The sequence below is a fragment of the Apteryx rowi genome, unplaced genomic scaffold (assembly GCF_003343035.1).
Source record: "Apteryx rowi isolate R43461 unplaced genomic scaffold, aptRow1 scaffold_85, whole genome shotgun sequence".
NCBI classification, from domain to species: Eukaryota; Metazoa; Chordata; class Aves; order Apterygiformes; family Apterygidae; genus Apteryx; species Apteryx rowi.
Genome location: NW_020451149.1, coordinates 1,617,836 through 1,644,471, shown reverse-complemented (window position 1 = coordinate 1,644,471; position 26,636 = coordinate 1,617,836). Strand labels below are relative to the sequence as shown.

General features: G+C 43.6%; 1 protein-coding gene across 3 annotated transcripts in view; it reads left to right on the top strand.

Annotated features, from left to right (window-relative positions):
- The window catches only part of SCARB2 (scavenger receptor class B member 2), a 28,667-nt gene extending 2,185 nt beyond the window's left edge, over positions 1–26,482 (top strand). Inside the window, exons 2-13 of one of the 3 annotated variants that reach the window (XM_026090165.1) lie at positions 5,111–5,268; positions 9,171–9,318; positions 10,818–11,006; positions 11,792–11,883; positions 12,616–12,735; positions 13,681–13,859; positions 14,449–14,567; positions 16,634–16,707; positions 18,605–18,656; positions 19,320–19,478; positions 19,612–19,679; positions 21,987–26,482. In XM_026090165.1, coding sequence (XP_025945950.1) covers positions 5,111–5,268; positions 9,171–9,318; positions 10,818–11,006; positions 11,792–11,883; positions 12,616–12,735; positions 13,681–13,859; positions 14,449–14,567; positions 16,634–16,707; positions 18,605–18,656; positions 19,320–19,478; positions 19,612–19,679; position 21,987 — 1,359 coding nt within the window. In that variant the 3' untranslated portion in view covers positions 21,988–26,482. Of the gene's footprint in view, positions 1–5,110; positions 5,269–9,170; positions 9,319–10,817; positions 11,007–11,791; positions 11,884–12,615; positions 12,736–13,680; positions 13,860–14,448; positions 14,568–16,633; positions 16,708–16,868; positions 17,218–18,604; positions 18,657–19,319; positions 19,479–19,611; positions 19,680–21,986 lie in introns of those variants that run through there. The other 2 variants (XM_026090166.1, XM_026090167.1) reach the window with 2 other exon arrangements.
- Positions 26,483–26,636: the final 154 nt, after the last annotated feature.

The window sequence follows — 26,636 nt, the reverse complement described above, 5'->3', positions numbered from 1 at the left end:
AAATGTGGCAAGACCTAAGCTTTTCCAGCTTCCTTACTGCTCTGCAGTCCAGGGCACTGAACATGAAATCTTACTTCTGTGCTCATGAATTTCACATTGGCTCCTCTTAGCCTCAGCGATCTCTCTGTCTTTAGGGGAGTTGCAGAAGGGCAACAAGATGAGGGGCAATGAGCACAAACTGAAACACAGGAAATTCTACTTGAACATAAGGAAAAGCTTTTTTACTGAGAGGGTGACTGAGCATTGGCACAGGTTGCCCAGAGAGGTTGTGGAGTCTCCATCCTTGGAGATATTCAAAGCCCCACTGGACATGGTCTTGGGCAGCCTGCCCTAGGTGGCCCTGCTTGAGCAGGGGGTTGGACCAGATGAGCTCCAGAGGTGCCTTTCAACCCCAACTATTCTGTGATTCTGCAAAGGTAGAGAGGTTGCCCTTATGACCGATAGCTCATGCTCCTCTGAGGACTTCCCTACAGTCCTGCAACAGCAGACAGAGATGACTTGCAATGGAGAGCTATCTTTGCAGTCTCAGTTATAGCTTAAATGGAAGATTGTGCTTTGGACCAGCTGAAGTGCCTGTGCGTCCTGTGCTAGGACCTGTGAATCATTGCGGATGGGTCAGCTTTCACTAGGAAATGTGTGTTGCATGCTTTCCAGCCAAAGACAAGAAAAAGGAAATCTGTTCCTGGATAGTGGAACAGGGGATGTACGAAGAGCGGGGAATCCAGCAGGGTATCAGACTTCCCATTTCCTTGAAAATCAGCAGGCAGACATGTGTCGTGACAAGGGGAGTAGGAGCACCTTTCCCAGAAGGCGTTCAAACTTTGTCATCTTATTCTCTGTTTTCTTTGCTAGTCTTATTAGCTTTTTATGAATTAGAGTGTCATGTTGGATCAGATCAGATGTCCAACTTGTTCAATATATATTAGCTGTCAGGGAATAGCACCTGAAAATCCAGCGAATGGTGGGAAAAAAACATGTAACGAACAAGAAAAAAATAACTGCCCACAGGAGAAGGGCCATCCTCGCTGCAAAGCAGTGCTTGACTTATGCTGTTTGTTGGTTATGTAGTTATGGCTTTAACTGCCATGAGCATGCAGTTTCTGAATATAACAAGCTTTGATCTATGTACTTAATTCCAAACTTGGGTAATCAATCCCTGTGCCTTTCCCTCAAGTGTTTTGTTTATGCTGCATATCTATCTCTGATCATTTTAGAAAACGTTTAGTGTTCTAACCCCTTGAAATTTCACTGGAATCTTGTTCTGAGCCATCTCTAGATCTGGATTGGCAGGAGTGTTTAGGGCCCAGAAGGCCAAGGAAGATAGTTTTATCTCTTGACTTTTTTTATGTATAGATCATTTTCAGGTGTGTGTTTTGTTTAATGTGAAACACTAGAGCTCTTAATACAGTTTAGTGCGAAGGCTTAGGCAAATGATCAGCTGAGATACTCCTTCTGAGCAGACTATTCCCAAGGTGCGGGGGAATATCGGGGTCACAGAATTCTACTCATGTTGATCTAAAAGTTTACCCTGTTGCTTGTTTCTTTAACAATTGCAATTAAATTCTCTCATAGACAAACATATAAAACTATGCCCTGGTATTAGAACATTTTACAGCTCCAGAAAACAATGGAAATTTAATTTTCTAACTAAGGCCAAAAAACATACAGTACCTTCCCCATCCCCATAATCACCACCACCAACTGTTACAGTTCTGAGGGAAGATATGCTTTTTATTTCCTGTGTGTGAAGAGTGATCAAGGAAGGAAACCAAAGAGAATGAGATAAGGGCAAATTCAGGACTGGCATGATAAAGTCAGTGGGAAAGGTGCCTTGGTAGGCTAGAAATGAAAGTGGACTCCACCTGGAAAGGAGAACCCCCATTGTGCTACTGCATGGGGATGCACAAGCACATTGTCCGCAGAATTTAGGTTGTGATCTTGTGGTAGGTGCACCTTTGCTTCTCTGTGAGAGAGGATCTTGGAGTTTGAGGTCTGGCCTCTAGACCTGCCTGCAGGACTAGTGTCTAACTTAAGGTTTCTGAGTGCTTCAAGTTTTATCTCTTGTTCTTGCATGTAAGTATCAGGAGGAAAAGTCTGATGCCCTGGCCTCACACAGTGCAGTAACCGTAACTACAACTGAACTGTAGCTTTTATGTATTCTATGGTTAAGAGCAGTCCTATGATCTAATATCTCACAGCCTGCACAACCTAGTAGTGAACACAACCTATGAAAAAAAAATAGTAGTCCCAGTCATGTAGCATCAGATCCTACTCCAGTTTGAATAAAAGACAGCAGAGCTAAACTGACTGCCTTCAGCTGAGGGATGTGGACATATGTTTCTCTCAAAAATACGTGCTCATATTTTTTCTCTCAAGTCCAGGCTGTGTGATACGATGTCATAGACCCAAATATTCCTGGTAATATTTGGTGAAAAATAGAAGAAAAGAGCTTGCAATATTTTATTATTTGAGAGATTCATGGAGTCTGAATCCTGCTCAGAAGTTTGTGAATCTGGGCTTGCACTAGTGCTATCAGTGCGCAGATCTAAAAACAGATGCTGTCATTTCTGCGAGAGATCCAAGTGGTGTTATGCAGATCCAGGTAATAAATCACCAGATTACTTTGACTGTTTCAGTGCCTTTTTGCTCTCCAGACCATCTCCCAGGAGATCACTTACGACTTCAGAATCTCAAGAGCATGTACTTATACCAGTCTGCCAGGGAAAAACTCCTTCATTTCCTTCCTATTAATGCTCTTTGCATGTAATCTGGTACATATATTTATATATTTATAGCTCGTTGGAAATCCATGTTACGTTTAACAATACTACATCAAGTGGAGGAGCTTCTTGTTCTCAGCTGAGCTGAGGAGAGGGGGACAGGGGAAGTGGCATCCTTGCATATCATAAATGTGATCCCCTTGCTTAAAACTGGAATGAGTATGACCAGGGTGCACTTTTGTTTTTTTATTAAATGTGTGTAAAACAGTTGCACATTTAGACTGAGAAGTAATCCCTCATTTTAGTTGTCTTGTATGAGAGACATCTGAGCACTTGACAGGTGGCCTGAATATGCTTAGTCAGTAGTTTCTGGGGAACAGTACAAATTCCTAGATATGGATGGTTAAGCTCAAGACAGGTAATAATTAGTCTGGTTATCAACATTAAGCTTATACTCACTGTGTTTCATGCACGTGAGAAATGTGAGTTTTATGCAACTTAGGAAGGGAGCAGACCAGTAGTTTACTGCAATGTAACCTCTGAAATAATTGACTTGGTAGTGTGGTTATTTGCGTATGGAGAAAAGCTGTCATGGTTATCTCTTAACTGTCTCAGATACATTGCTTTCTCATTACCAGCCTTTTCTGTTAGAGTCATGGAAACTGTAGACCTGATTCAGTGAGATTTTCTGTTCCTGATCCTTCAAACCAACTTTAGAAGGGCTCTCTCTGAATACAGGGATAAGCCGCCTTGGCGAGAAAACAGGATCAAATGCATTGGGCTATGTAGGTAACGGGATATATGAGGTGCTGGTAGTCCCAAAGAAATGCACAGAACTCCTGAAGCATGCCTAAAATACATTATCTTTTGTGATGTGTGCAGAATACATGGTTTGAAATCCTCAGAGGAAAGCAGTCTGCAACTTCTAAATGCTGCCAGCTGGGTTGGCTTTCATTGGCATTCAGGAATACTGCTGCTGTTCAAACCTCCTGCCAATGCATTTTTCTTTGAAACAGTCTTCTCTTTATCTAATCACTGAAAATTAAAATAAAATACGGAGGGAAAACAGCTACTTAAGTGGAAGGCCCAGAATGAATCCTGAGGCAACAGTGACTGATGGCGTTAAGACCCCATAAATCGCATCCATGAAATGGCAGCTGTCCAGTCTGCCCTGCTTTTGGGCTTATACTTACAATATTTGACTTGTTTTCTCAGAAGAATAAAAAGAACAAGTGTTGATGAGACCCATTTAGTTGCAAATTATTTGCCCCCTTTTTCCACCTACTGGTGGTGTAGCATCAAAGATACAGTTTTCTTTGTACATATTCCTAAAAATTCCACTCTGCAAGCCAATTTTTTCCTTACTACCACAGTGGCAGTATCAGTGGTATAACCATGCAAAAAGTCTTGATTTTGGTGTTGCTTGTGGTGATGCTTTTATAGTTGTGGTGAATTTTATCTAAAATGAAATGGTAATGATATGAGGGATTGAGACCTATAGTATATGTTCCTAATTGGAGACATGCTTTGGTGCAGTTGTGACCTTCCTTATCCCATGAGTATGCTAGTGGGTAAAGGAACTGCTGATTCATTAGTTAAGAGCTTCTATTATAAAATAATCATTTATAGCTATCCTTCTGTAAGTCCCTGTTTTGATGAATACAAAATAAGAGTGATACTCCATGGATCTGGAGATGCGTGTGCTCTCATCGCTCTAGGAAAGTAATAAAAGGCAGAGGCTAAAGAATTTTTGCTGTATTCAGAGACCTCAAAGTTATGAATCCCCATTTGCCTAAATTAAAGACATTTCTTTCACCTGCAGGTTTTCCTCCCAGGCTGCTGAAAAACAAAGTCTAGTCACTTTGGAGACAGAATCTCTTTGCCATACTGGAATCTGACATTCTTGGCAAAGAAATTAAAAACACAAGGAAGTTCAGCTTCTTTTCTGGCCTTGCTCTTCCTAAGATGCCTCTCTTAGGACTTCTTGGCCTCACACTGTTGAGTTCCACTTCTTTTATCTGCAGTGTGGGCACATGTCTCATGGTGTCTCACAGGCAGTTTTTGTTGATACACCTTAAACAGGTGTACTTAACTTAAACAGGTTTATTGTGTAATAGCTGCTAAGTCTTCATTCTCAGAAATGTCAGGCAAAAATGTTTGTGGGGAGAAGTGAAACAACAATCCCAACAAGCACATGCCCCTAGCCTGCAAGCATTCTCTGATTTTGTTGAGATTTAGTGAGTTGCTTCGAAGTAAAGCATRTCTATAAGTATTTGTAGAAATGGCATCTCCAAGCCTGTATGCTTGTTTTGAGGGCATAGCATTCCTCTTTCCTATAAATATTACATAGCATCTATCAAAACAGTTAACTTGCCTTTGTGTTGTTTCAGGGAACAGTATTAAGAAATGGTACGGAAACCTTTGAAGCCTGGGAAGATCCCCCTCCACCAGTCTACATGCAGTTCTACTTTTTTAATGTGACAAATCCTTTAGAAGTGCTTCAAGGAGCTACTCCTCTTGTGGAGGAAGTAGGGCCGTACACCTACAGGTAAGACCATTTCACTGTGTTTTTTATGAAAACAAACCTATTGGTTGTGAGGAGTCAAAGAAGTGGGAGGACATTTGGGATCCCATTCTGGCAGAGAACCCAGCTGTTGTTGTGTGCTTGAAAGCTTATCCAAGGGAGAATGGGTAGTCGTGCGCCACCTGGACACCACAACTAGACTGAGACAACCTGCAGTCTGTTCCAGATTCGGCCAATTAGTTCTGTCTGATTTGGGGCAAAGTATTTAATATGCTCATGTGCTCCGTTTCCTCTGCTGCTGAACACAGGAAGTTCTCTGCATGCTGGCCTGCTGCCTTAGGAGGGAAAAGACAGTGACTGATTGGATGATGTTTTGGAGTATGTGGTGAGGAGTGTGGCATAAACATGTCGTTCACGTTTTCACCTGAAAATTCGTTCTGAGCTGAAATGTAGCAAATCACATTAGTAAAAAGTGATGTCAGGTAGAACCAGTTACAGAGCGGGACTACCGTGATCTTCCTCATCCAACCCTCACTATAAAACCTACTTAGATTCAGACCTAGCTACTGTTTTTACAGAAAGCAGGACCCAGGAAGACCACGTGCAGTGATGGAGCTTGCCATACCTCCTGGACTCTTCTTTAACATAGTGTGGCTCCACACATTATGGTCTGAATTGGCTGCATTTGGAGAGATTTTAAAGTCACTGTAGAAGTGAGATTTCCTCTAGTACTTGATTCTGCTCCACTGTACACAGCAGTGGAAACCAGGCAGGAGGCGTTATGGCCTTTGACATCATGGAACCGTGGCAAAAAGATGCAGTTCTCATTGTTAGTCTCACTTCTGGTCGTTGACAGTCATTCAAACCGGGCAGCAGTTCAGTGTCAGAAGGAGCTGTCTTTACCTAAGCTGCAAGATAACTCAATATCAGGCTGTTAGTGTTTGAAAAAATACTGTAGAATAAAAAGGAGAACCTTCTGTGGTCACCTCAGGCTCTGTGGTATGTCTTCCTCCTCTCCTTCTCTCCTCCCATGGCTCAGCACCTCTACTTACATCTCTTTGCTTCACCCTCTGCCCTCAATCTTTTCCCCTCTCTCTTCTCTTTTTCATCACTGTGTCTGTTTAGCCTTGGCATCCTGCGCGTGGTGCTTTGGCAAAATACCTTTTATTAGATAAACCAGTAGAGCTGGAAAAAAACAGATAAGCTTTCAGGTTCACAAGCTTTTCTTCAAGTCTGTATAATATAATGTTAATAATTAGTCAGCAGTGCTTCCTTTCGGTCAGGCAGATAAATGGGACTAGCTCCAGATATAACAGGACTATATGAAACCACATAGGCCCATACTTTTCTGCACCCTGGTACTCATACCCCCTTGCTAGCTTCTTTCTTTTCCCTTTCCTGAGCTCTGAGTATCTTCACACACGTCACGCGCAGCCAGGTTTGTGAAGCTGCACCACCAAGAAGGCATTGAGTGGGAGGAACTGGCTCAGTGGTGTGGCTGGCTGGGCTGGGCTGTGCCTGTGGGGAGGCACAGCCTGAGCTGCTGCATTGTGGTTCCCTGGGAGAGCCTTCCCCTGCAACGCGCAGCGCAGACAGCCTGTGAGAGGGTCAAGGCGGGCGATGCAGGCTCTCCCTGCCTTGTTTACTGCAGTCTGAACGAGGGAGGCTGCGTTTTCCAGTGTTTCCTGTTTCAGTTGCTTCTGCCTTGTGTGGTTTGCCTGATTCTGACACGGCTCAGCAGGATTCAATTCTGCTATGCTCTGTCTGATAGAAGAAACAGTAAAGTTAAAAACTGGAGTGCACTTTTCGAGCAGATTCTTTAATCCTTCCCGACTGTCACTGCTGACTGTACCAGAGTGTCGGCAGTGGGTGGGGTAGAGAGGAGACAYGCAGGGAGGAGGGGAGAAGGGAGAGACATTGCAGACATACTGCATGCTAGAGCCAGAGACGAAATGTCAAGTTTGTCTCAGAGGCCTGATGCAGCAAAGCTTTCAAGAACCAATTAGTTTTAAGCATGTGGTAGAACTCCTAAAGCACCCTAAAATGAAATGCATGGTTCCGTGTTTTTATAAAATGGGGGATTGGGGAGAAAGGCTGGAAGTGAACCGTCCCAGACGGGTCAGGAGGAAAGCTCTCATGAGTGACAGAGTGTATGCTAGACAGCAAAGCAGAATCGCTTCCTGCGTGCCTAAGCTGGAAGCAGTTCATAGCTTTGACCTGCATTGATTGGAAACCCGGTTAGCACAGAGGTAGGTTCTGTAACAAAGGTATAGTAGTGCTTATCTTTCTAAATCTTAGCAGTTGGATTTACAGCATATAAAATAATTCATTCTGAAATACAAGCTGCTTATCTGCCCAAGCCTGCTGAGTCCTGAAGAACACTCTAATATTGACTGGTGTTGCCCGCATATACATTTTTTTGTCTTTAACATTTGAGATCCTCCTACTTGTATACCTGATCAGGGAGTATTATTTTCCTCTCCAGCCCTTTCAGAATAGCAGAGGCTTCTCAGGTTAACTCTGGCCTATTTTTGGGCAGTCACTTCACATCTGTCCATTCCCATCCCCTCAGCCCTAGATTCTAGAGCAGATCACTATACAGGAGGCTCTTGCCAAATCAAACTGAAAGTGTTGACAGACCAAAATGTTCCCAGCTGGCAGGGATGCTGAAGAGTGGTAGGTCTGCTACTTGTGTAAGGGAAGTGGGAAATGGTTGGTTTCTAATAAGAGCAGTTTTATGTGCCTGTCCAGTTTGCTTTAAATTAGAAAGGTTGAGCCAGAGTAATACTGCATGTCAGTAAGCTGCGTGAACGGATCTAGTGCAGCTGAGACAGAACCTAGGATCTAAAATGAATGAAACACAGCACAGCACTACGCCTTGCAGAATAATCCACCATTGCATCTTGGCACTTAAAATTTACTCAGGAAGCAAGGCAGTGTTAGAGGCAACAAACTCTTGAGTGAACATGGACTGGTGAAATACAGTCTATTTCACCTGAAATTTACACCAAAAGGATCGTGCCATGAGTAGACAACCTGTTACTTACGTTTTCTGGTTTAATGAAGACAAATGTTTAGCTCATTTAGGACCTGAGCCAGCCAGTTCTGCAAAATTCTGTTTCTTGTTTGTAAGATGGTAGTGGCAATGGATTGAGTTATGGTTATGACATATGTTTCAGAATAATTAAGATCTGACTTCCTCGCCAGGATAGCATGTGTCATTTGATGTTTTTACCAATTGGACTTGTTTGTCAGCAATCCTGGGTTCTTTTTGATGCTTGTCTCAGTGCTTAGACACTAATAGAAGCAACCTCCCAGGCTGTGAGCACTTCAGGACAAAAATTCAGTTGATTTCTGTTGTGTGCAGGATTCCTGTCTCAGAAGAAGAACCACCATGAGGTTTGTTCAGCAATTGTGTCATGTGTAAGCCCAGAAGTCTTAGTGCTAAGTACTTAGCAGTCATCAGAAAAATACTGGTAGTTTCTTAGGTCAGGTTAATGAGACTTAAATGAACCCTGCATCTTGTTCTGCCTGGGAGTGAATTTTGCCTGCAGTGATGAGGCAAAAGTGTAATTTTCAGTCTGTGTTTCGAGGGCAGGCCCACATGTAGTGCCTCTAAATCTTTCTGTACTGTCAAATTGTCCTCTTTCCTCGTAAATTTTTTAAAGACAAGGCAAACGTATAAAGTGCAATGAGAGTGTGGGGTGCCATTTTTGAAAGCACCCTGTAAGGTCTAATTGAGCTCACATTGACACAAAGGGGAGTCTTACTGCTGACAGCAGCAGCAGCAAAGATGGACCAGTTCCTAATGAACTGCAAATCCCACCCTTTATGTGCTTACAACCATAGAATAGTTGTAAGCTGATTACAGTTTATATTATTTTTACATATTTAACTTGCTTAAAGAACAAACTCTTGTTTCTCAGAGAATACAGACCAAGAGTGCACGTTCAGTTTTTGGACAACGGTACAAAAGTATCCGCTCTGAATCCGAAGACCTATGTGTTTGAACCTCAGAAGTCAGTTGGAGACCCTGAAGTAGACCGGATTAGAACGGTTAATGTTCCTGCAGTGGTGAGTTCTCTTTGATTTCTGCCTGGAAATCATCCTAAAACACTTTATATCTAGCAGCCTGTTGCTTCTCACTGTCTCTCCCGTTGTGGTAGATAAAGGTGGTTCAAGAACCAGAGAGGCAGATTATATCCAATACAGATAATGCGTTCAGTTTTGGAAGTGTAAGTTTGGGATGGGTTGTTTTTTTCTATGATGTTTCTCCCTTGCCTTAGGCCTCCGTAGTGTCAGTGCCTCACTCTTGCCCTGAGAGCTGATACACACTTCAGAGATTAGCAGAAATCAGGCTCACTGGGTTTTCACCAGCAAGTGAAATTAGGGGATTAGTGATGTCAAATGCATCGGAAGAACTCAGAGAGTTGAATGAAAAAACTTATAAGTTTTTTTTTAAGTCAAAATTGCGAAAATGACCTCCAAATCTGCATCTGAAACTGCAAAATAACATCTAAAGCAGAAGGGTTTTAGATACAGCTGAATGAAAAGGTGTTCCCAGAATGATATTAAGATTATGAAAGGCATCCCCAAAGAGTGGCAGATTAAAATACTCGGCAAAGAAAGTTATGTTTTAGTGATCAGAGACAGACCACTATATCTGATCTCGCATAGGGACAGCATGAGAACAGACATATTTAAAGTAGTCACACCTTGCAAAGGAAATTAGACCATACCAAAATACCTGTTGGTTGTGTAACTAAGCCTTTACTTTCCATACTAATTTAATTGACTTCAGCTATAGGGTACATTCATTTCTATTTTGTCCCCAGCATTTCTCAAAACGGCTGTCTGATTGTATGAATGAATACATAAATGTATTGTATATAGCCTTAGATAGAACTTAGCTTACTATCGGTTGCAGATGATACTGTCACTATATTTACTTTTCCTCCCTGGCATTTAAGTGTTTTTAAGTGTTATCTCCTGTTCATATTTTTGACCATGATGCACTGTAACAGGCAGTACCAGAAGAACTACAGCTTGGTTCACCCAAGGAATATCCCATTTTTTGTTTTTGTGTTTTAAAAACATGTTGTAAAACCATTTGTCAGCTACAAAGGAAACAAATTTTGGCATTGTTTGCATTTTGGGGAAACAGCTATCTTTACAGCCTTTGGCTTTACAAATGTAAACTACAGCTTCCTAAGAGTGAAATTCAAAGAGTGTCTCCAGTTGTAATACACAGGTGAAATTAAGGCTGTTTAGAAAGTGGTTTTGCACATTTCACTTAGAATCCAGTCTTAAGAATACAGAAGTTGATGGCATGTAACCAAACTGATTGTGTGCCAGTGCTTGGCTGAATGGGAATCTGCAAGAGCACGTCCATGTGGGAGAAAGAGCTGAAGAACCTGTTAGCCAACACCTTATTTGCTGCGAGTAGAAATAATGACATTTCATGGCATGCTGAAATGCATCCATGTGTCTGTGATTCTGTGTTTGCATGCAGCTGTTATTACATATTCTTCTGTAAATCTGACCATTTATCCCTGATTCCAATCCCCTGGCAGACGGCGATGGAGTTGACCAGATCAACCCCTCTTCAGTTTGCCACAGAGGTGCTGCTGCTTCTATACCAAGAATCCCTGTTCACAGTCCGCACTGTTCATGAGTTACTGTGGGGCTACAAAGACAGGCTTCTGTCAACCATTCATCTTTTGCATCCTGAGATTGATCCAGAGTTTGGTTTCTTTAATAAGGTAACTGGTATACAAGATTTTCAGGGGCTTTAAGTAAGAAGTGGTGTCATTGCTACAGAGCTGGGACTGTCATCACTGGTCAGTTGAGAAGGATGTAGCCAGACTGAGGCCAGGAGGTGGGCTGCAGGAAAAGCAAGAGGATTTCCCCCCTTCAGCTTGGCTACATCTGGGTWCTAGGTCGAAGCCCAGCTTTGAGTGTTTTATCTCCCTTCTCATTGTCGGGTAGGCAAAAGCTTTCCTAGGCTGGATGTAAACTATTTTGCTGTTGCCTATGCTTGCTTGAGTAACACACTATTTGTGGGGCCGGTTATGCAAGCTGCTAGAAAAATTTTCTGTCCAGTTTCCTTAGTGGCAATTAATTGAGTTTGCATGTTATTTCTGTGCTGTAGCCATTACTGGCTTCCACAGTATTTCTCGTTGCAAGTCAGTCTGGACTGTGAGGACTGAACTTTTCTTGGAGAACATCTGTGGTACCCAGGTTATTTTCAGTGGGTTTGTTTTTTCGTTAAGGGCTGTTTTTTCAGTGAAAAATTCCAAAGGGAAAAAGGCTAACCTATGTCATATTTCCTTCCCTCGGGAGGTATGAGAATCTAGTTCAGTCACTTCCACCTCATTTATATTCAAGGTGGAGTTTAACAAATTGCGCTTACCTCAGGGGGAGTCTGTCACTCCCAAGGCAGATTTTAAGAAGTGATGACAGCTTAGATACTTGCGACCCCGTTGCAGTTATCAGCCAGGTGTTGCAGAATGAGTGGAACGATAAAAACTCATGTATCTCTTTCTAGATGAATGGAACTGATGATGGAGAATATGTTTTCCTAAGTGGGGAAAGGAACTACCTTAACTTCTCAAGGATTGTGGAATGGAAAGGAGAAGAGTAAGTTTTTCAGTGTGATCAGGCCTCTGTCAAAATCTGTCCCTCTTCACATTTTTGATGGAAACAAGTATTCTTTACAAAAACGGTCCTTTTGTTCTGAAGATGGTGGTGTTTCTTAGCAGCTCTAGCTTCATACCAGGCCCCCACTGTGTTTGGTGTCATATATTCATGAAAAGGAGACAGCCCCTGCCCTTAGAGAGGGGACTGCTGTGAATATTCACCTCTGAACCTCTGACTGCCTTTGGCAGAGGTGCCCCTGTCTCTGCTTCCTTCTCTAGGACATCGCTCCCTGCCCAGCATGGGGACAACTCCCCTGAGTAGCAAGCGTGGGACAGTAAGTGTTCCCAGTACCTATTTACTTATCCAGAGCCAAGTTGGGAGAACTTGTGCTGAGGTATCCGATGGCCTTCAGTGGACAGTCTGTGTTACAAAGAAGCCAAAGGTGAATTACTTAAAGCCCTCTTTCCCCCATTGAATAAGTTGTGTGTCAGTAGTAACATGTGTGGGAGGAGCTGTTGTGGAGACATTCTTACTTCCCTATGGCTCCAGTTTAAAGAGAATATAAATGCAATTTATGCCCATTTTTATCCCCTTTTTTGCTAGCAGACCTGAGGCAATAGGACCTAGCACTGTACAGGTCTGATTCTCATTTGCTCAGACTGTTAGCTGGCATTGTCTGACTACTGCTTAAAGATCTTTTAACCCTTTCTCTCTTTGCTTCATTTACATCAGGTCATTGAACTGGTGGACAACGAAGACGTGTAACATGATCAACGGAACAGATGGGACATCTTTCCACCCACTGATTAGCAAAGATGAAAACATTTACATCTTTTCTTCTGATTTCTGCAGGTAAGAAGAGGAAATTTTCCCTCAAGCTTTACAGCAGAGTACTTATACCCATTCCTGTTGAGATTTCATGCTTTTCCTCCCATGATTTTATTTAATAGCATTAATGTGCTGCATTAATTCATGCCATAAAGGACAAGAGTTAAACCAAAAAAACCCCTACGTGCATCAAATTAAGGATGAGCTATATCTAAATAAAGGTAAAGTGAAAATTTGAGAGAAGACTGGAAAGGCAGGCTGGACTGCCTTACAAGGCATGTAATGAGGGGAATGGAAGCATTTATACGAACCTTGCCTGAAGCTTCTTTCCCTCCAAAACCTTCCTCTGTGCCCTGCTTTTCTAGAGAACCCGGACTGCCCTGTTTGGATTAGTGACTTGAAACAGTGCTGTTTAAAAAGCAACAAGATGTAGAAAAGCTTTGTGTTTCCTTCCTTGTGTTCCACCTGCTGGTCTCCTCCCTTCCAGGTTTCCTTGTCTGTGAAGAACAAAACTGATCTGAAATTCTCTATTTAAATYAACACAAATGTGTGTTATGCTAAATTCAGGACTTGCTGAATTTGTTCCTCCCTTCGGTTCTTTCTTGTCCAGCTCTGTTCTTTTCCTTGTCCCTCACAGTAGCATGTAGCAGCACTGCTTCGCAGAACATGCAATAACAAGATGGGTGCCAGAGTGAGGCCGAAATGCTGAAGGCAGGCATCAGTGTCCCTGGAGCAGCACACTTAGTGCAGGATTGTTCATTTCATGCAGCAGCAGAATGACAAGATGTGTATGTGCTGATCAAAAGCCTATTGAATTTAATACAAAAGATCATTTGAGGGAGCTTTAGGCCAAGTCTGTAGTTTACTGTAAACTTAAGTAGAAATGCAGGCACCAGCAAGGAGAATCTGCAGCAGGTGTTACTGTGTGCTCAAGACTAACAATCTGGATCTGGCTTTTCTTCCCTACAGATCTTTTTATCTGGTGTATGACAGCTCAGGAAGTGTTGCAGGCATCCCAACCTACCGCTTTGTGCCCTCTCCTAAGGTGTTTGCCAACACTACCATTAACCCAGACAACGCTGGATTCTGTGTGCCGCCAGGAAACTGCCCTGGCACTGGTGTCCTCAAYGTCAGCATCTGCAAGCAAGGTATGTTGCCAAGTGGTGGAACCAGACTGGGAGGACCCCAGCAGCAACATATTTCTCTGTTTGAAATAAATGAAGACAATTTGATCAGCCCTGTCAAGATATGACTGGGCTCAATGAACTCAGTCACCAACAAGTGATTTGTTGGTTTGTTGGTTGTAAATTTACAGTAGTGAGGAAATGTGATCTGAAGGGTTCCTGTGAGATGCCATCTGTTCAGCAATGATTTAGATAAAGGAATTAGAAGAAATGGAAGTACCAGGATCCATACCAAACAACTTAGGCATTTATAGTCCACTCTTATCCAGGTAGCTCTCGCATCTGAGTAGCTGAATGGAAACAGTGCAAAAGACCACACACAAGCCTGAGACGTGAAGCCATGCTGACTACTGCATGAGGGTAAATTTGGCCTCTTCTGAAGGTGGGAGATCTGAGTGTCAGTTCTGTAGCTCCAGAATGGACTTTCCTTTCACTGTGGATGGCACAGTGGGAAGAGTTTTGGGGTCCTCAAAGAGCAACTTTAATTAAAGTAACCTCCTGGAGTCCTGCTTTGCCTTTGTTAAATGGTGACTTTCTATCTTTTCACATTCAGGTGCTCCCATATTTCTGTCAGCTCCACATTTTTACCAAGCAGATGAAAAATTTATTGAGGACATACAAGGCATACACCCAAGAAAGGAATATCATGAGACATTTGTGGACATCAATCCTGTAAGTATGGCCTTTTTTTTTTGAGTGATGCAGGCAAATCCAAAAACATGGGTGTAGGTCACCTCCTTGGATGGTATTAGCATAGTCCCGTGACTTCGGGGATGCTATGCTAGTTTATGTTGAATTGATCTATTTGTATCTGCTTGTGTAGAGCAAACTTTGGTAGATAACAAGAACTAAAATACTTGTCCACTGTGCCTGTGCAATTAAATATGCCATCAGACTGGTAATGATGACATGAAGGGGTTAAAATATTTCCCAGGAGTGGATGAAGCTAATTTTCTTGTTCACCTTGCCACCTTCATCAATGCTCTTGACTGTATTTTCCCCGAGTTGAAGAAGCTAGTATGTGGACTAAGAGAGCAAAACATTAAAGATTCAGTGGATACTGGACTCCGTTTAGATAGCATGGAGTCATTTAAGGAGAGGTACAGAAGCGTGATGACTATGTCCTTCATGGAAGGGCGCAGAGTTCTTTGTAATCTCACTATGAGATGGCAGAAATAAATGGAGCTGGCGACTCCAGTTTGCTGTCTATGCCATATTGGAAAAAAACCTTGTCATGTTGTTCAGAGTTCAATTTGGCTGGGACTCTGACAAAGGAAAGTGGTGCGTTATTAATGAAAGCAACACAAGAATCTTAATATTGYGCTTAATCTGAGGGGCCATTCAGATCTTTGCTGGAGTTAATCCCAGAGTTAAGCTGAGGCAGCAAAATCCCTGGACAGGGAATAAAAACATTAAGGCCTGAGTCAAGTCCTGTAGGCCTCTGAGGACAAACTGGAGTCCTTATAAGGTGCTGTCTAGTCTGCCCTGTTCCTGTGTGGTGCTACCTTTTAAATTATGAAGGTAGCAGCTTGGAAAATGACAGGTTTTGCCACTGCTTGCTCTGGTTCGTTACCAGTTTGAGAACAGTGTATGTAAATGCTGTTCATCCGCCCTGTCCATCCCTGCAGCCTTAATAGTGCTCTGCTCGGCAGCCACCATGTGGCCCTTTCCCAGAGAACACAGAGCTGCTACAGGCAGTGCCTTGGGGAAGTCAGAGTTGATGAGTGGAGAGACTGAGGGAAAGAGCAAAATCATGACCTGCTCCGTTGACAGAAATGAAATACTCTGACTCATCRAGCTGTTATGTGTAGCTAAAGCAGGAGGAAATTGCATAGTTCCTCTCTCAGCTCTAGTGCGTGTGCTGTTTGGGATGTGGTTTGGTGCCAAGCACTTTCTGTTACCTACCTCCTAGCTACCCATCTGTTTTTAAGTATTAGGATAAAATGATCTCTACCCCTCACCCTCCCCCCCACCAACTAAATTTTGGGGCTTGGATAAGGCAAATACTCCTGTTCATCCCCTCACAGCCTTTATTTTAGTGGTTGCAATACTGTGAGAAGTATTCTATGCTGTTCATCTCTGTGGGTGTTCACTCCCATTCCCTGTGGTCAGTAGTGACAGGCCATAGTTACTATCTGGTTTTTACTCTTTAAAAAGAAAGGTCTGTCTTATGGTTGAGATCATGAAAGCAGTCCTCGCCTTATCCCCAGGACTTTGTACGTGCTAGTTAACCTCTTGACAAGAGAGGTCAGGCACTTTAAACCCACCTGATTTTGCTCAAGTGGTCACAGAAATGCTTAAAATGCCCTGCCGAGGCTCTGCAACAGTATTCAGGGACCAGAACAAGTAGCTGTAGGTGGTTGCCTTTTCCAAAACTGCAGCTGGATCTGAAAGAAGGGGGATCCCTCCATAGCCTGTGAGCTCGCACAGCACGGACAGCATGATGGCACCCTTATCTCTCTTATAGCCTCTTGACATCACTTTAATTTAGTGGCAGACTGGAATCTAGGTACCTGAGTTACAAGAGTATCTGGGTGGAGGGATACAAATAATACCCCTAGGTGGGTCTTCTCTTCTTTTAAACGATGATCTGCCCCAGTTCCATCTCAGCTAGTATACATACTGTGTCACCATCCTATAAGCAGGTCCACATTGGCGTAAATATTAGGTTGACATACTTCTAAATTCTTTTTATTTTATGTTTATTCTTTTTAACTTGCATTTCCTTTATTCCCCAGCTGACAGGGCTGGTCCTGCAAGCAGCCAAGCGGATGCAGATCAATGTTCATGTCAGAAAATTACATGAATTTGTGTAAGTGTTATCTGCTGCTGGGTGGATATCTCAAATCTGATTTGATACTCAAAATAAATTTGTCTGCAGTGTTGAGATGAAATACCAGTGGGAAGAGCAAATGAGAACGAGAAATCCAGTCAGACCTCAATTACGAACGACAGTATCCTCTCCTTTCACAGATCAAGTGGGTATTGAAGTTCCTTCTGCATGCAAAGCCAGTATTCAAGAAAAGCAAAATGCTGTGGACTGGTTCTTCAAGCGTAAACCAATTTTCTGAGGCTGCTGGTTCTTTTTTAATGCAGATAGCAACCAACAGAAGGGCATGGTGACACCTGACTTGCATGGAATTTTGGAAATTTGGGGACTTAAATCATTCCCTAAGAAAGTACTACCATATTTAAAACCGTAACCTTAACACCATTCCCTTTTAATTTCTTGTGTTGATCAGTTAGGATCTCTGTCAGTGCTCTTCTTAGCAATAGGTAGCTTGAGCAGAACTTAAGTAAAAGAAGATAAATGCAGCCTGAATCTGATTTCCTTTGGATTGGTTTTAACRTGGTAAGACTCCCTTGCCTTGGAATGAACCTCTTCTTGCTATGCATTGGTAAAGGTCCAAGTCAGGCCAGCTATATCAAATATAGGAGTAAATGTGTTTCTCCTGCTTTAGCAGCTAGATCATTGTTCTGTGGCTTTCCTTGAGGGCACCTCAAGTAGCAGCAGCTCACTGGTTCTGTGTTTACTCAAAGACAGAGTGTGCCACAGGGGAGCGGAGCTTGAACTTGGAGTGTGGCTACTCACAGCGTGAGGACATGCCATCCTATTCCTCACGGCTTTTAAAAGGCAAAAGTATTGCARTTATCATTATTTCTCATCAGTGTTCATGTGGAAACCAAAAGAGAAGGCATGACCCCAGAAAGAGCTGCCTGTGCCTTCCCCCCACACGTACAGAAAGTAGATAGAGTGTAATGTCTCGCAACGGCAGATGAGTCCTATCCAAAACTCAAGAGGGAGGGCTGTCTGGTCAGGTAGAGTGAAGTAACTTGTGACTACATTGGTATGGTAAGAGAAACTTTCACACTGCAACTTTGGCAGTCAGTACAACCCTGCAAACGGGTATGATCTCAAGTTATGCGTGAGTAAAAGGCTCCTTTTCTTCTCTGCTCCAAGTGGATTCTGCATAGTTTTCTGGGTATTCCAGTGTGACGGAGATGTCCCCAAACTGCGGTTCAGTTGTGCACAAATACCTTTTACTTAGTCTTCTGTCTTTCTGACATGTTGATTTCATTGTTACCAGTGCCACGTAGCAGCTTTTCTTCTTGCTCAGCTTCTGGGCTGATAGTTATTGGCACAACTATTATAACAAACAAACAAACAAACATAAACATATTTTATCTGCCCGATCCTCTTGGGGTGGTTGATGACCGTTCTTCAAAATGCTACCATGTTATTTTCTAGTGCCCAGAAGCTGTTACATTAACACAACTTACCAGTAAGCTGTTATTTCATGTGTACCAAACTTTTTTTTTTTAGCTGCTGTCTGCATGTCGTATGGACAATAGTTTCAGTGTTATACACGAGTAACTTTCAACTTCAGCTTAGCTTAGCATTCCCACTGATTGAAACAAATTTGCCATTCAGTCTGTTCATAATAAGCCTCTCATGGATCCATCTTTTTCTCTCCACACCAAATCCTCAGATATGTTATTGCTCTCAAAACATAAATCATTTTCCATCTTGGAGGCTGAGATTGTTCTACTCCAGTGGAGAGGTGAAAATCAACAATAATAAAAAAGGACAACCCAGAGTTTCTTTAGAGGCAGTTTCCTCATTAATTTTCTCTTGTAATTGGTCTTCAGAAATCTCAAGTTGAAAAGCTGCACAATGATGACCTCTTACCTTTTCTTTTTTTACGCAGTGAAACAGGCAACATCCGAACGCTGGTTTTCCCAGTGATGTATATAAATGAGGTAAATATTTTTATTTATTTATTTGCAATAATTTTATTTTATGCTTACAAAAATACTGTCTTTGAGCTGACCAAAAAAAAAAAATTTCCCATTTTTCATGCTGTTTTGTGCAGTGAGAGATAGGAAGCTGTTGTTGGCAGACAGTTCCTACTAACAGTCTGCCATTGCTTGCTGATCACTGTGTTAGGCTGAGTCCTGCAAAACACCCTCAGTCACATAGTCCTTCTAGTTTCAAAGGTATTGGCCATGGGAAAAAGGGCTGCTTAGAGGAGGAGGTGGCTCACGAGGTCAGACCTTTTGTTGAGGAGATTTTTGTGGCTATTTCCGTACTGCAGTTGGATTACTGAATTCATCGGATTGAAGGTGGACCGTATGGGACTAGTTTTGGTGATCCATGTCTTTCTGCCAGGCCTATATTGTTGTGATCCTAAACTGAGCATCCAGAATCACTGCTTTCTTTAGAAAATGCTGACCAGATTATTTCTCTGGCCACACAAGGAGATTGAAGAATTCTTATCAGGGAAGGTATATCAAAAAGTAATGAAGCAGAGGTGGAGAGTTGGGGGAGTGTTGTTTCCCTACCCTTCACAGTAATAAAATAGCTCATTATACAGAAGAATAGAAATAAACCTTTTTTTCTCTGTTAATCCCCCTCTACTCCAGAGTGTTCTGATCGATGAAATGTCTGCTAGCAAACTCAAGCATGTCCTGCTGGAAGCCAGTGTTGTAACTGCAATCCCCTTCGTAATCATGGCTCTAGGAATTGTTTTCGGGATTGTTTTTATTATGCTTGTGTGCAGGTCCCGTGGAGTAAGCGAAGAGGTAAGTAGCATTTGAATTTGACCTTGTTTACTCTATGTTTGCCTGTATTTGATTTTTCTTTTGGTTGATTTTACTTTTTCAGCTTCCACAAACTTTTYTTATGTGTTATTTTTGTTTAAAATGACCTTTCTAGGGAAGGGAAGTTTTAATAGACTCAATAAGTGCACCAAACAGAGGATTGCAGCTAATACAAGAAACATGGTAAGGCAGGTAGTATTTCCTGTGCCTAATTTCCTTGCCAATAGTAGTAAAAAAAATCAGCCTGTCTAGAGGATCCTAAAGGATAAGGTGCAAGAAGTCCACCATATTTGATGAACAGATTTAGTCACAGACAATTTGACAGCATTCTCAGTAGAAACAACTGTCTTGTGCAACTCCGTTCTTGTAGGCTCAGCCGGCTTTCCAAACGTACTAACAGTCCTTACTAGAGAGGCCTCTAAAAGCCTGTGAGCCTTAAGCCCATTCTGACTCTTAGTTCAGCCTTGGAGCTTGGTTTGTTTGAATGTCGTTTCCCTCAGTGTGTTCATCAGAGAACTGGGAATCATTCACAATATGTGGTCTGGCATTATTTAGTGACTGAATTTTAGTCCGATTTTAAGCAGCTTCCCTTTTCAGCTTTTCAGACAGATGGAGGCTACTAAGTTGATTATTTTTTCAAAATTGTAAGGCAAATTTATGACAAAAAAGCAAATGAATTGTACAGACAATAGCACGCAGATAGTTTTATCCAGACAATGCTAGTTTGTAGATCTATTTATAAAAAGTTATGTTACAATGTGACATGCTGGCATTAAGGTTGTTAGCCATGTTAAAGCTGATGCCAAACCTTTGCCCTACTAGGCAGGGCAGAGGAGTTGAGACAAGATAAACTTTGGATCCTTTGGTTAGAGAAATAGACTGGGTACTCTAGTAGGCTGTTTTCTCCCTGTAGTTGCCGTGTTGTAGCGTGGTCTTGCTTGTCTGATGTTTGCTAAGTACACCCTCACAACTGTCAGAAGCCCCCTCACGCCTACCTCCGAGTGTCCGACCAAGCTGTGCACATGCTTCTTCTTCATCTGTGAGACCCAGTGCTGGTTTGGTGTGCGATGGTAGTGGCAGCAGTGGTGGTAGTTTGCCGATGATGTGGTGCACTCTTGCAGCCTGGCTTCCTCGAGCAGTGGCTTGAGGAACTGGATCTTTGGATCTCTCAGCTTCACTCTTGCCTTTCGCTCTGGGTACCCAGGAAGCTTTCCCTGAGCAGATGCATTCAGGACCATAGTTCAGACTCCTTTACCTGAGAGCCTGGCCCTTTTTCCTTTGAGATTTTGAGCCTGCCTGCATCATTGCCAGGCTCAGCCACAGGGTCTCAACTATCCCATTGCCTGAGGCCCCTGTATGAGATATTCCTGGCCCTATATGTATATCCTGATACCAGGTTTCTTGGATGTTCCTGAACACTGCACAGTAATTAAAATGACTGAGGGACACCTAAATTTCATGCTTTTTCTAGATTGGTTTTGTCGTTTTCCCTGCAAATGCAGAGACCCCTCATGACTGAAAATTAATTCAGCCAGTTAGTTTTCTGTGTCATTAGCCTCCCACCAGGGTGCTTATGGCTTTCCATCAGTTGTAGGCTGCTACCAGGGGCCCAGCTCAGTCTCTCAAGCTCTTTTTGTCTTTGCATGTGAACAAGTATATCCACTTTGCTGCGTCCTTCCTGAAATCCCTCCAGCTCGCCCCTGACATTCAAGCAATGCAGTGCTCATGGCTGAGCACACCACGCCTTCAGATGTACTTCCACCTGTAGTGAGAAGACTCCCTTCTCCCTTTGCCCTCTTCCCCATCTCCCTCCCAGCACTGTGGGGATGCAGTCTGAGCCTTTCTTTTTTTGCATCCTTATTATCTCACTACTTAATGACTTGCCCATCACTTCCTCCCTCCTATCTCCCACCTTTCAAGAGGACAGTACTTCCTCTGAAGCACATGGCTCACTGTATTTCCTACCGTTGACCCAATGGTCCTGCTGTATGAACCTTCTCTGGCCCCAGCAGTGCACACAGCTCTTCAAGTATAATCCTGATAGTCTCTTTACATCCTGTCTTGTACCAGCACTGTCTTAATCCATGTCACCCCAGAGAAGGCCGCATCCTTCCCTCTAGCAGGAGTGAGCGCCATGTCCTGGCCCCTTTTCCTTCACTCGCTCCAGTCCCCTCCTCACTTGGTGTTGGAGCCCTGAGGAGCTTTCTGAGTGTGCGCACAGTGGCTGCCATTGTATCGGGACCTGGCAGGGAGTAAGCAAACTTGGGAGGGCTCTTTGTATCCTCTCAGGGCATGTCCCTGCAGAAGCTACCATCTGCTCTCCGCTGCTTTTTTGCAGTGTTGGTTCCCCTACTGAAAATGGCACTTGAAAGTAGGTGCCAAGATCTTTTACCTTTCCTGTTTGGAGTCTCAGAAATCCAGCTTCCCCTCCTTGGAAGCTGTCTAATGTGCCACAGTTAACTTTGCCGTGTTGCGATTTTTTGCTTTCAGAGCACTGAAGATGAAAGGGCTCCGCTCATCAGGACATCCTAGTAGATTTTCCTTAACGTGAGCTTGGAGAATAAACTATTAGAGCTGACCTAATACCAACTACCACTACCCAGCATTGTCCGCTGTGGAGAAACGATCGTGTCAAGTATAACTTTGTGTGGTTTAGAGATGGAAGAGAATCTGCAACATCATCAAAGGAGGAGACTTTTCTTACCAGCTAAGTTATAACTTTAAAACTACATTTTAAAACTGCTTGAGATCCTGCTTTTTTCAACTCTGCACTCTATTTGTACCTGCACTGACAGCCATAGATGATCATAACCACTATATCAGTGAAAATAAAAAGCCCTGATTCATTATAAGAATGACGCGGGTAAAATTTGCAAATGGCCTTAGGAACATGGGCTGCAGAGTACCCTTTTAGCAGGGTACTGTAGGCTACAGTACAGCAGGCTCCTGTATCCCGCAGGAACACTTGAAAATTTGCTGTAGGCCTAGTATTGTCTTTTCTGTAGAGTGCTACAGGCTTCTTACTACCAGTGTGTACTGACTGTTAGTATCATCAGTCCTTTCGCAAGACTGATTTGTAAAACTAATCCAAAACATTCACTGAAACTTAGTTAAGCATACATAGATATCAGGTAAAAAGAAGCCAATGATTTGAAATGCTTTTCCTTACAGACCTCTTAGCTGTTCTAACTGCACACAGGATCCCATTGCATGTTAGTGATACATTTATCCTTAAGTTTTTCCTTCAACTTATAAAACAAAACAAAACCCAGCATTGTTCTTGGTGGTGGAGGGTACAAAATGGTATTCTTTTTTCTCTGATATTTGTGTCACAATTATCAACTGTGTGGTTTAATGTGAATGAAGGCTTGGCAGTTACATTTAGTTTAGGATACAAGCAGACCTCCATATTAAGGTATGTATAGGGCCTTGAAAAGCCAAAACATTTTTTTACTTGTCAAGTGGAAACCCTGCTGTTTTAAAAACAAAAGTATTTTTCCCCAGTGAAAAGAGTATTTTCATTAAGAAGTATTTCCATTAGATCAAGATAGTGAATCAAAATTTTAAATGTATTATTTTCTTCAAAATAGAAGCTTTGTTTTTTGCATTGTTTTGGTTTGTCTTTTTGCCTGGCTGGTAACTGGCTCAGCAGTTTTGTTCATCTGGAGCCAGTTCCATCCAGGAAGTTTCACGGTGATTACAGTTATTTATTATCTGGGTTGTCTAAAAGCACTTGCTGCAGCCCAGGCCCTCACAGTATTGCGGTTCCAGCTTTGYCTGTTCCACACAAGGGGCAGATTTGCCTCAAGCTGTGCTTTCAGCAGAAGGCCAGAGCTTAACAAATTAGTATCCTAAGCCAGGGCCTGAGCTTGCTGCTTGGCTGAGGATTGGGACTGCGCTAGGACATTGCCTGCCCATCACCTTGTGAACTGCAAGCATATACCCGGGAATGAGAAACTCGTTCCAGCTTTCTGCACGCAGGCATCTCAGCGGAGCTGTTCTGGAGCAACCCCTCTATTCGACATCATGGGCTGAAACTGTCACCTCTACTCCGTGCCCCCCAGATGTTGCCTTTTGGCTGTCTGGACTGAAAATAATACTGTGTGAAAACCCTTGGGAACTTTCTTTGCTCTACTTTAACCCAGACTGCTGCTCTTCTTGCCATGTCCCAGATGCCAGATACATTGTTGGAGTTAGTCACCTCAGTGTTTTTGTGCTATTCATTTTCTTCCTCGGCTGATTTCTGAGAGAATCTGTCTCGTAGGGAAAGTCCGGTGGATTTTCTTTCCTAGCTGCCTGCCAAGTCATTCCGCAGGGGGAGCTTGCCCTCAAATTATGGTGTCAGGAAGGGCGCAGGGAAAAACTGCTGATTCAGATGTGAGGCAACTCCCTGCTAAGATAATGGTCTTTCTCAGCCAGGAAACCTGCAGGTATGGAGAGACACCAGGCTGCGTGGCTGCTATAATGAGCACAGTATAGCCAAATGAGCGTGGATTTCCTTCCTGAGTCAGTGTGCCCTGACTTTTGTTGGGTATTGATTAGGCTCCTTCACGCTCTGTGCTGAAGGAGYTCATTGCTCCCCCTTTAGAGCTGGCTCTGGTATCTGTGTGCCACAGCGTGTAGATAGACTCCAAGGCATCTACCTTCAGAGACTTGTCTGCTAACAGGTAGTTTGTCTTGTACAATGTAGGCCAGAGGCTCAGAAAGGCCTCGGTGACTCCATTGTGCAAGCCAGGCCGCTGTGCTAAAGGCACCCGGTCTGCCTTGGCTGCATCTTGTGCTCGAGTGTCCCCTCTGCACTGCAGCGCAGAACTGAAACCTCAGTGATGCTTCCACCATTGCCTCTGGTTTTCCCAGTTTTAGTCTTAATAAATAAGCAACAAGATTCCTATAAGGAATAAGATTATTCTAATCAAATGATAATGTTTCAGGGGGTAAAATCCCCCCTTCAGGAGAGAATTAGCAGGCAGCCTCTGCACCGCAGGCACTTTGGCCAAAGTGGCTTCAGCCAGCTCCAAGGCAGACGGGGTGACTTCAGGGCTGGAGCTGGTCTCAAGAACTAGGGAGCGGAGGTGAGCGGGAGCCTGACCCAGGACTTCAGAGGTGCCAACTCCGTTCCTTGGGCTCGCTGCTCAGCCACTGTAAACCTCTGTGGCTCTCTTGCAATCAGGGGAGCTGTTCCCCCTTACATATACGAGGGRTTTTGCCCTTCAGTGTTACTCTCTTTCTGAAGACGCGAGATGAACTTTTCAGCTCTCTGAGTTACTGTTGCTAGCTGTTTGTTTGTGTGTGCTTCCCTAACATGATCCAGCACATTAAGCTGCACCTTGGTTTTCCATACTGAATTGCTGCAATACCTCCGTTCTGTGACCTGTTTCTGAGAATTTTTTTCCCTTGGAATCATCTGTTTCTTAAATCTCCATTAAACCAAAAAGGAGGAGATTTTCCTCTGCCAAATACACAGGGAAGATCTATTTAGGTTCTGTATCCCTTTTTTAATTATTTTTTTCCTCCCTCTGCTCTACCATTAGACACTCAATTTATTCTTGTACAGTTGGTCTGTTTTGCTGCATCTTCTCAGTTTCGGTGGAAGGGTGGAAATTTGCACAGTGCTGCGGAAAGCGACTTTCTACTGATTTCAGGGCTGCTTTCTTCTCTGTTGGTGGTGAGGACCTGAGGGCAAAGTGCCGGCAAAAGTTGCCTCTGGTCTCTTGGTTTAGACACAGTTGTTCTGGTCCTCTAAACATCTGAATCTTCCTGCAACAGATAGTGAAGCACACAGATTTTCAGAAGACCGCAGCTTGACCTAGCCCTGCACCCACAGAAGTCAGTTGGGTTCTGCTGTAGGCTCTGTGGGATCCTCTGAAACGTCCCCTAGAAGTGGGTACAAATCGACAGACAAATGCTTAGCCACTTGGAGGAAGGTACATAAATGTCTTCGTAAAGTGACTACAGAATTTTAGAAAGAAACGAGCCTAAACGATGCCTGCTGGTTTGGCTGATATTTTATTTCCTTTTTGGTTTATTAAACCGGTATATTTCCATGTGATGCCTTGTAGTAGAGTCTTATGCCCTCCTTCTACTAATACAACACCTGCAAAATGCCAGCTGTGCTGTGGAAGAGCTGTTCCCGTCGGATGGCAGGCTTTCCCTCGCTGACTTAGGAACAGTGACAGTTTGGTGGTTCATGCTGTGGGGACAGTTATCACCAAGAGTTTACTACACTACTTCTGTGTGATCAGTGGTCCGGATATTTGCTGTAACACCAGGGTCCCTTTTGTTCTCTATTTTTATTTGTAAGCATGTGAGAAAACACTAAAACATGTATTTTTCTCCTGTGAGCACATCATGTGTGTGAGCACAAGCTCCCGCGCTGCCTGGTGCCTGCGGGTTGGCTGGGCGTGCAGGGCTGCGGGGCGCTGGGCAACTTTGTGCAGGTGCTCGCAGTGGGGCGAGGGGAGCTGCCGCCTTTGCCAGCCGGGCATGACGGCACTTCAACTGCATGGGCAGCTGGGAGGAAGAAACTGTTTGCCCTTGTAAAATGCGTTAAGGCACCAGCATGCAGCTGCCCAGGGCAGGAGCCGGAGCGCAGCACGGGGCAGGATGCCGAGCTCCGGAGCTGCGCCGGGCCATCCGGGCCTCTTTGATAAGAGTTGCACGTGCTGCACCCGGCAAAGGCTGGATGTGTATAACCCTTTGCTGCTCTGCAAAGCCAAGAATATCCCATGCAGCGTGTAGTTACTTACAAGTACTGGAGACTTGTGGGGGATAATTGTCAATTTTGTTGATTGTTGATTGATTATTTTTTAACCTGAAATAATTTCCCAGTGGCTGACCAGAGGCGACACTTGTAGCACAAATTGGCGTGTCTGCACACGCGGTTCCCTTCGTGTGACAAGCAGTTTTYATTTCCACTGTTAATTCAGATCAGACATTGCACTAATAAAAGTTAATGTTTCTATTTAAGCCACCCTGGGCATGTGACGTGTGTTTTACATACGTAGCTTCCGTGCTTTGTTTCTGTTAGGGTGCAAGGGGGGAAGAGCTGTGCCCGCGGGGCCCGCGGGGAGCGAGACGCTCGGTCCGAGGCTGCGGCTCTGCAGGGCCGGGGGGGCCGCGGCGCCGGCTCCCGCCTGCGCC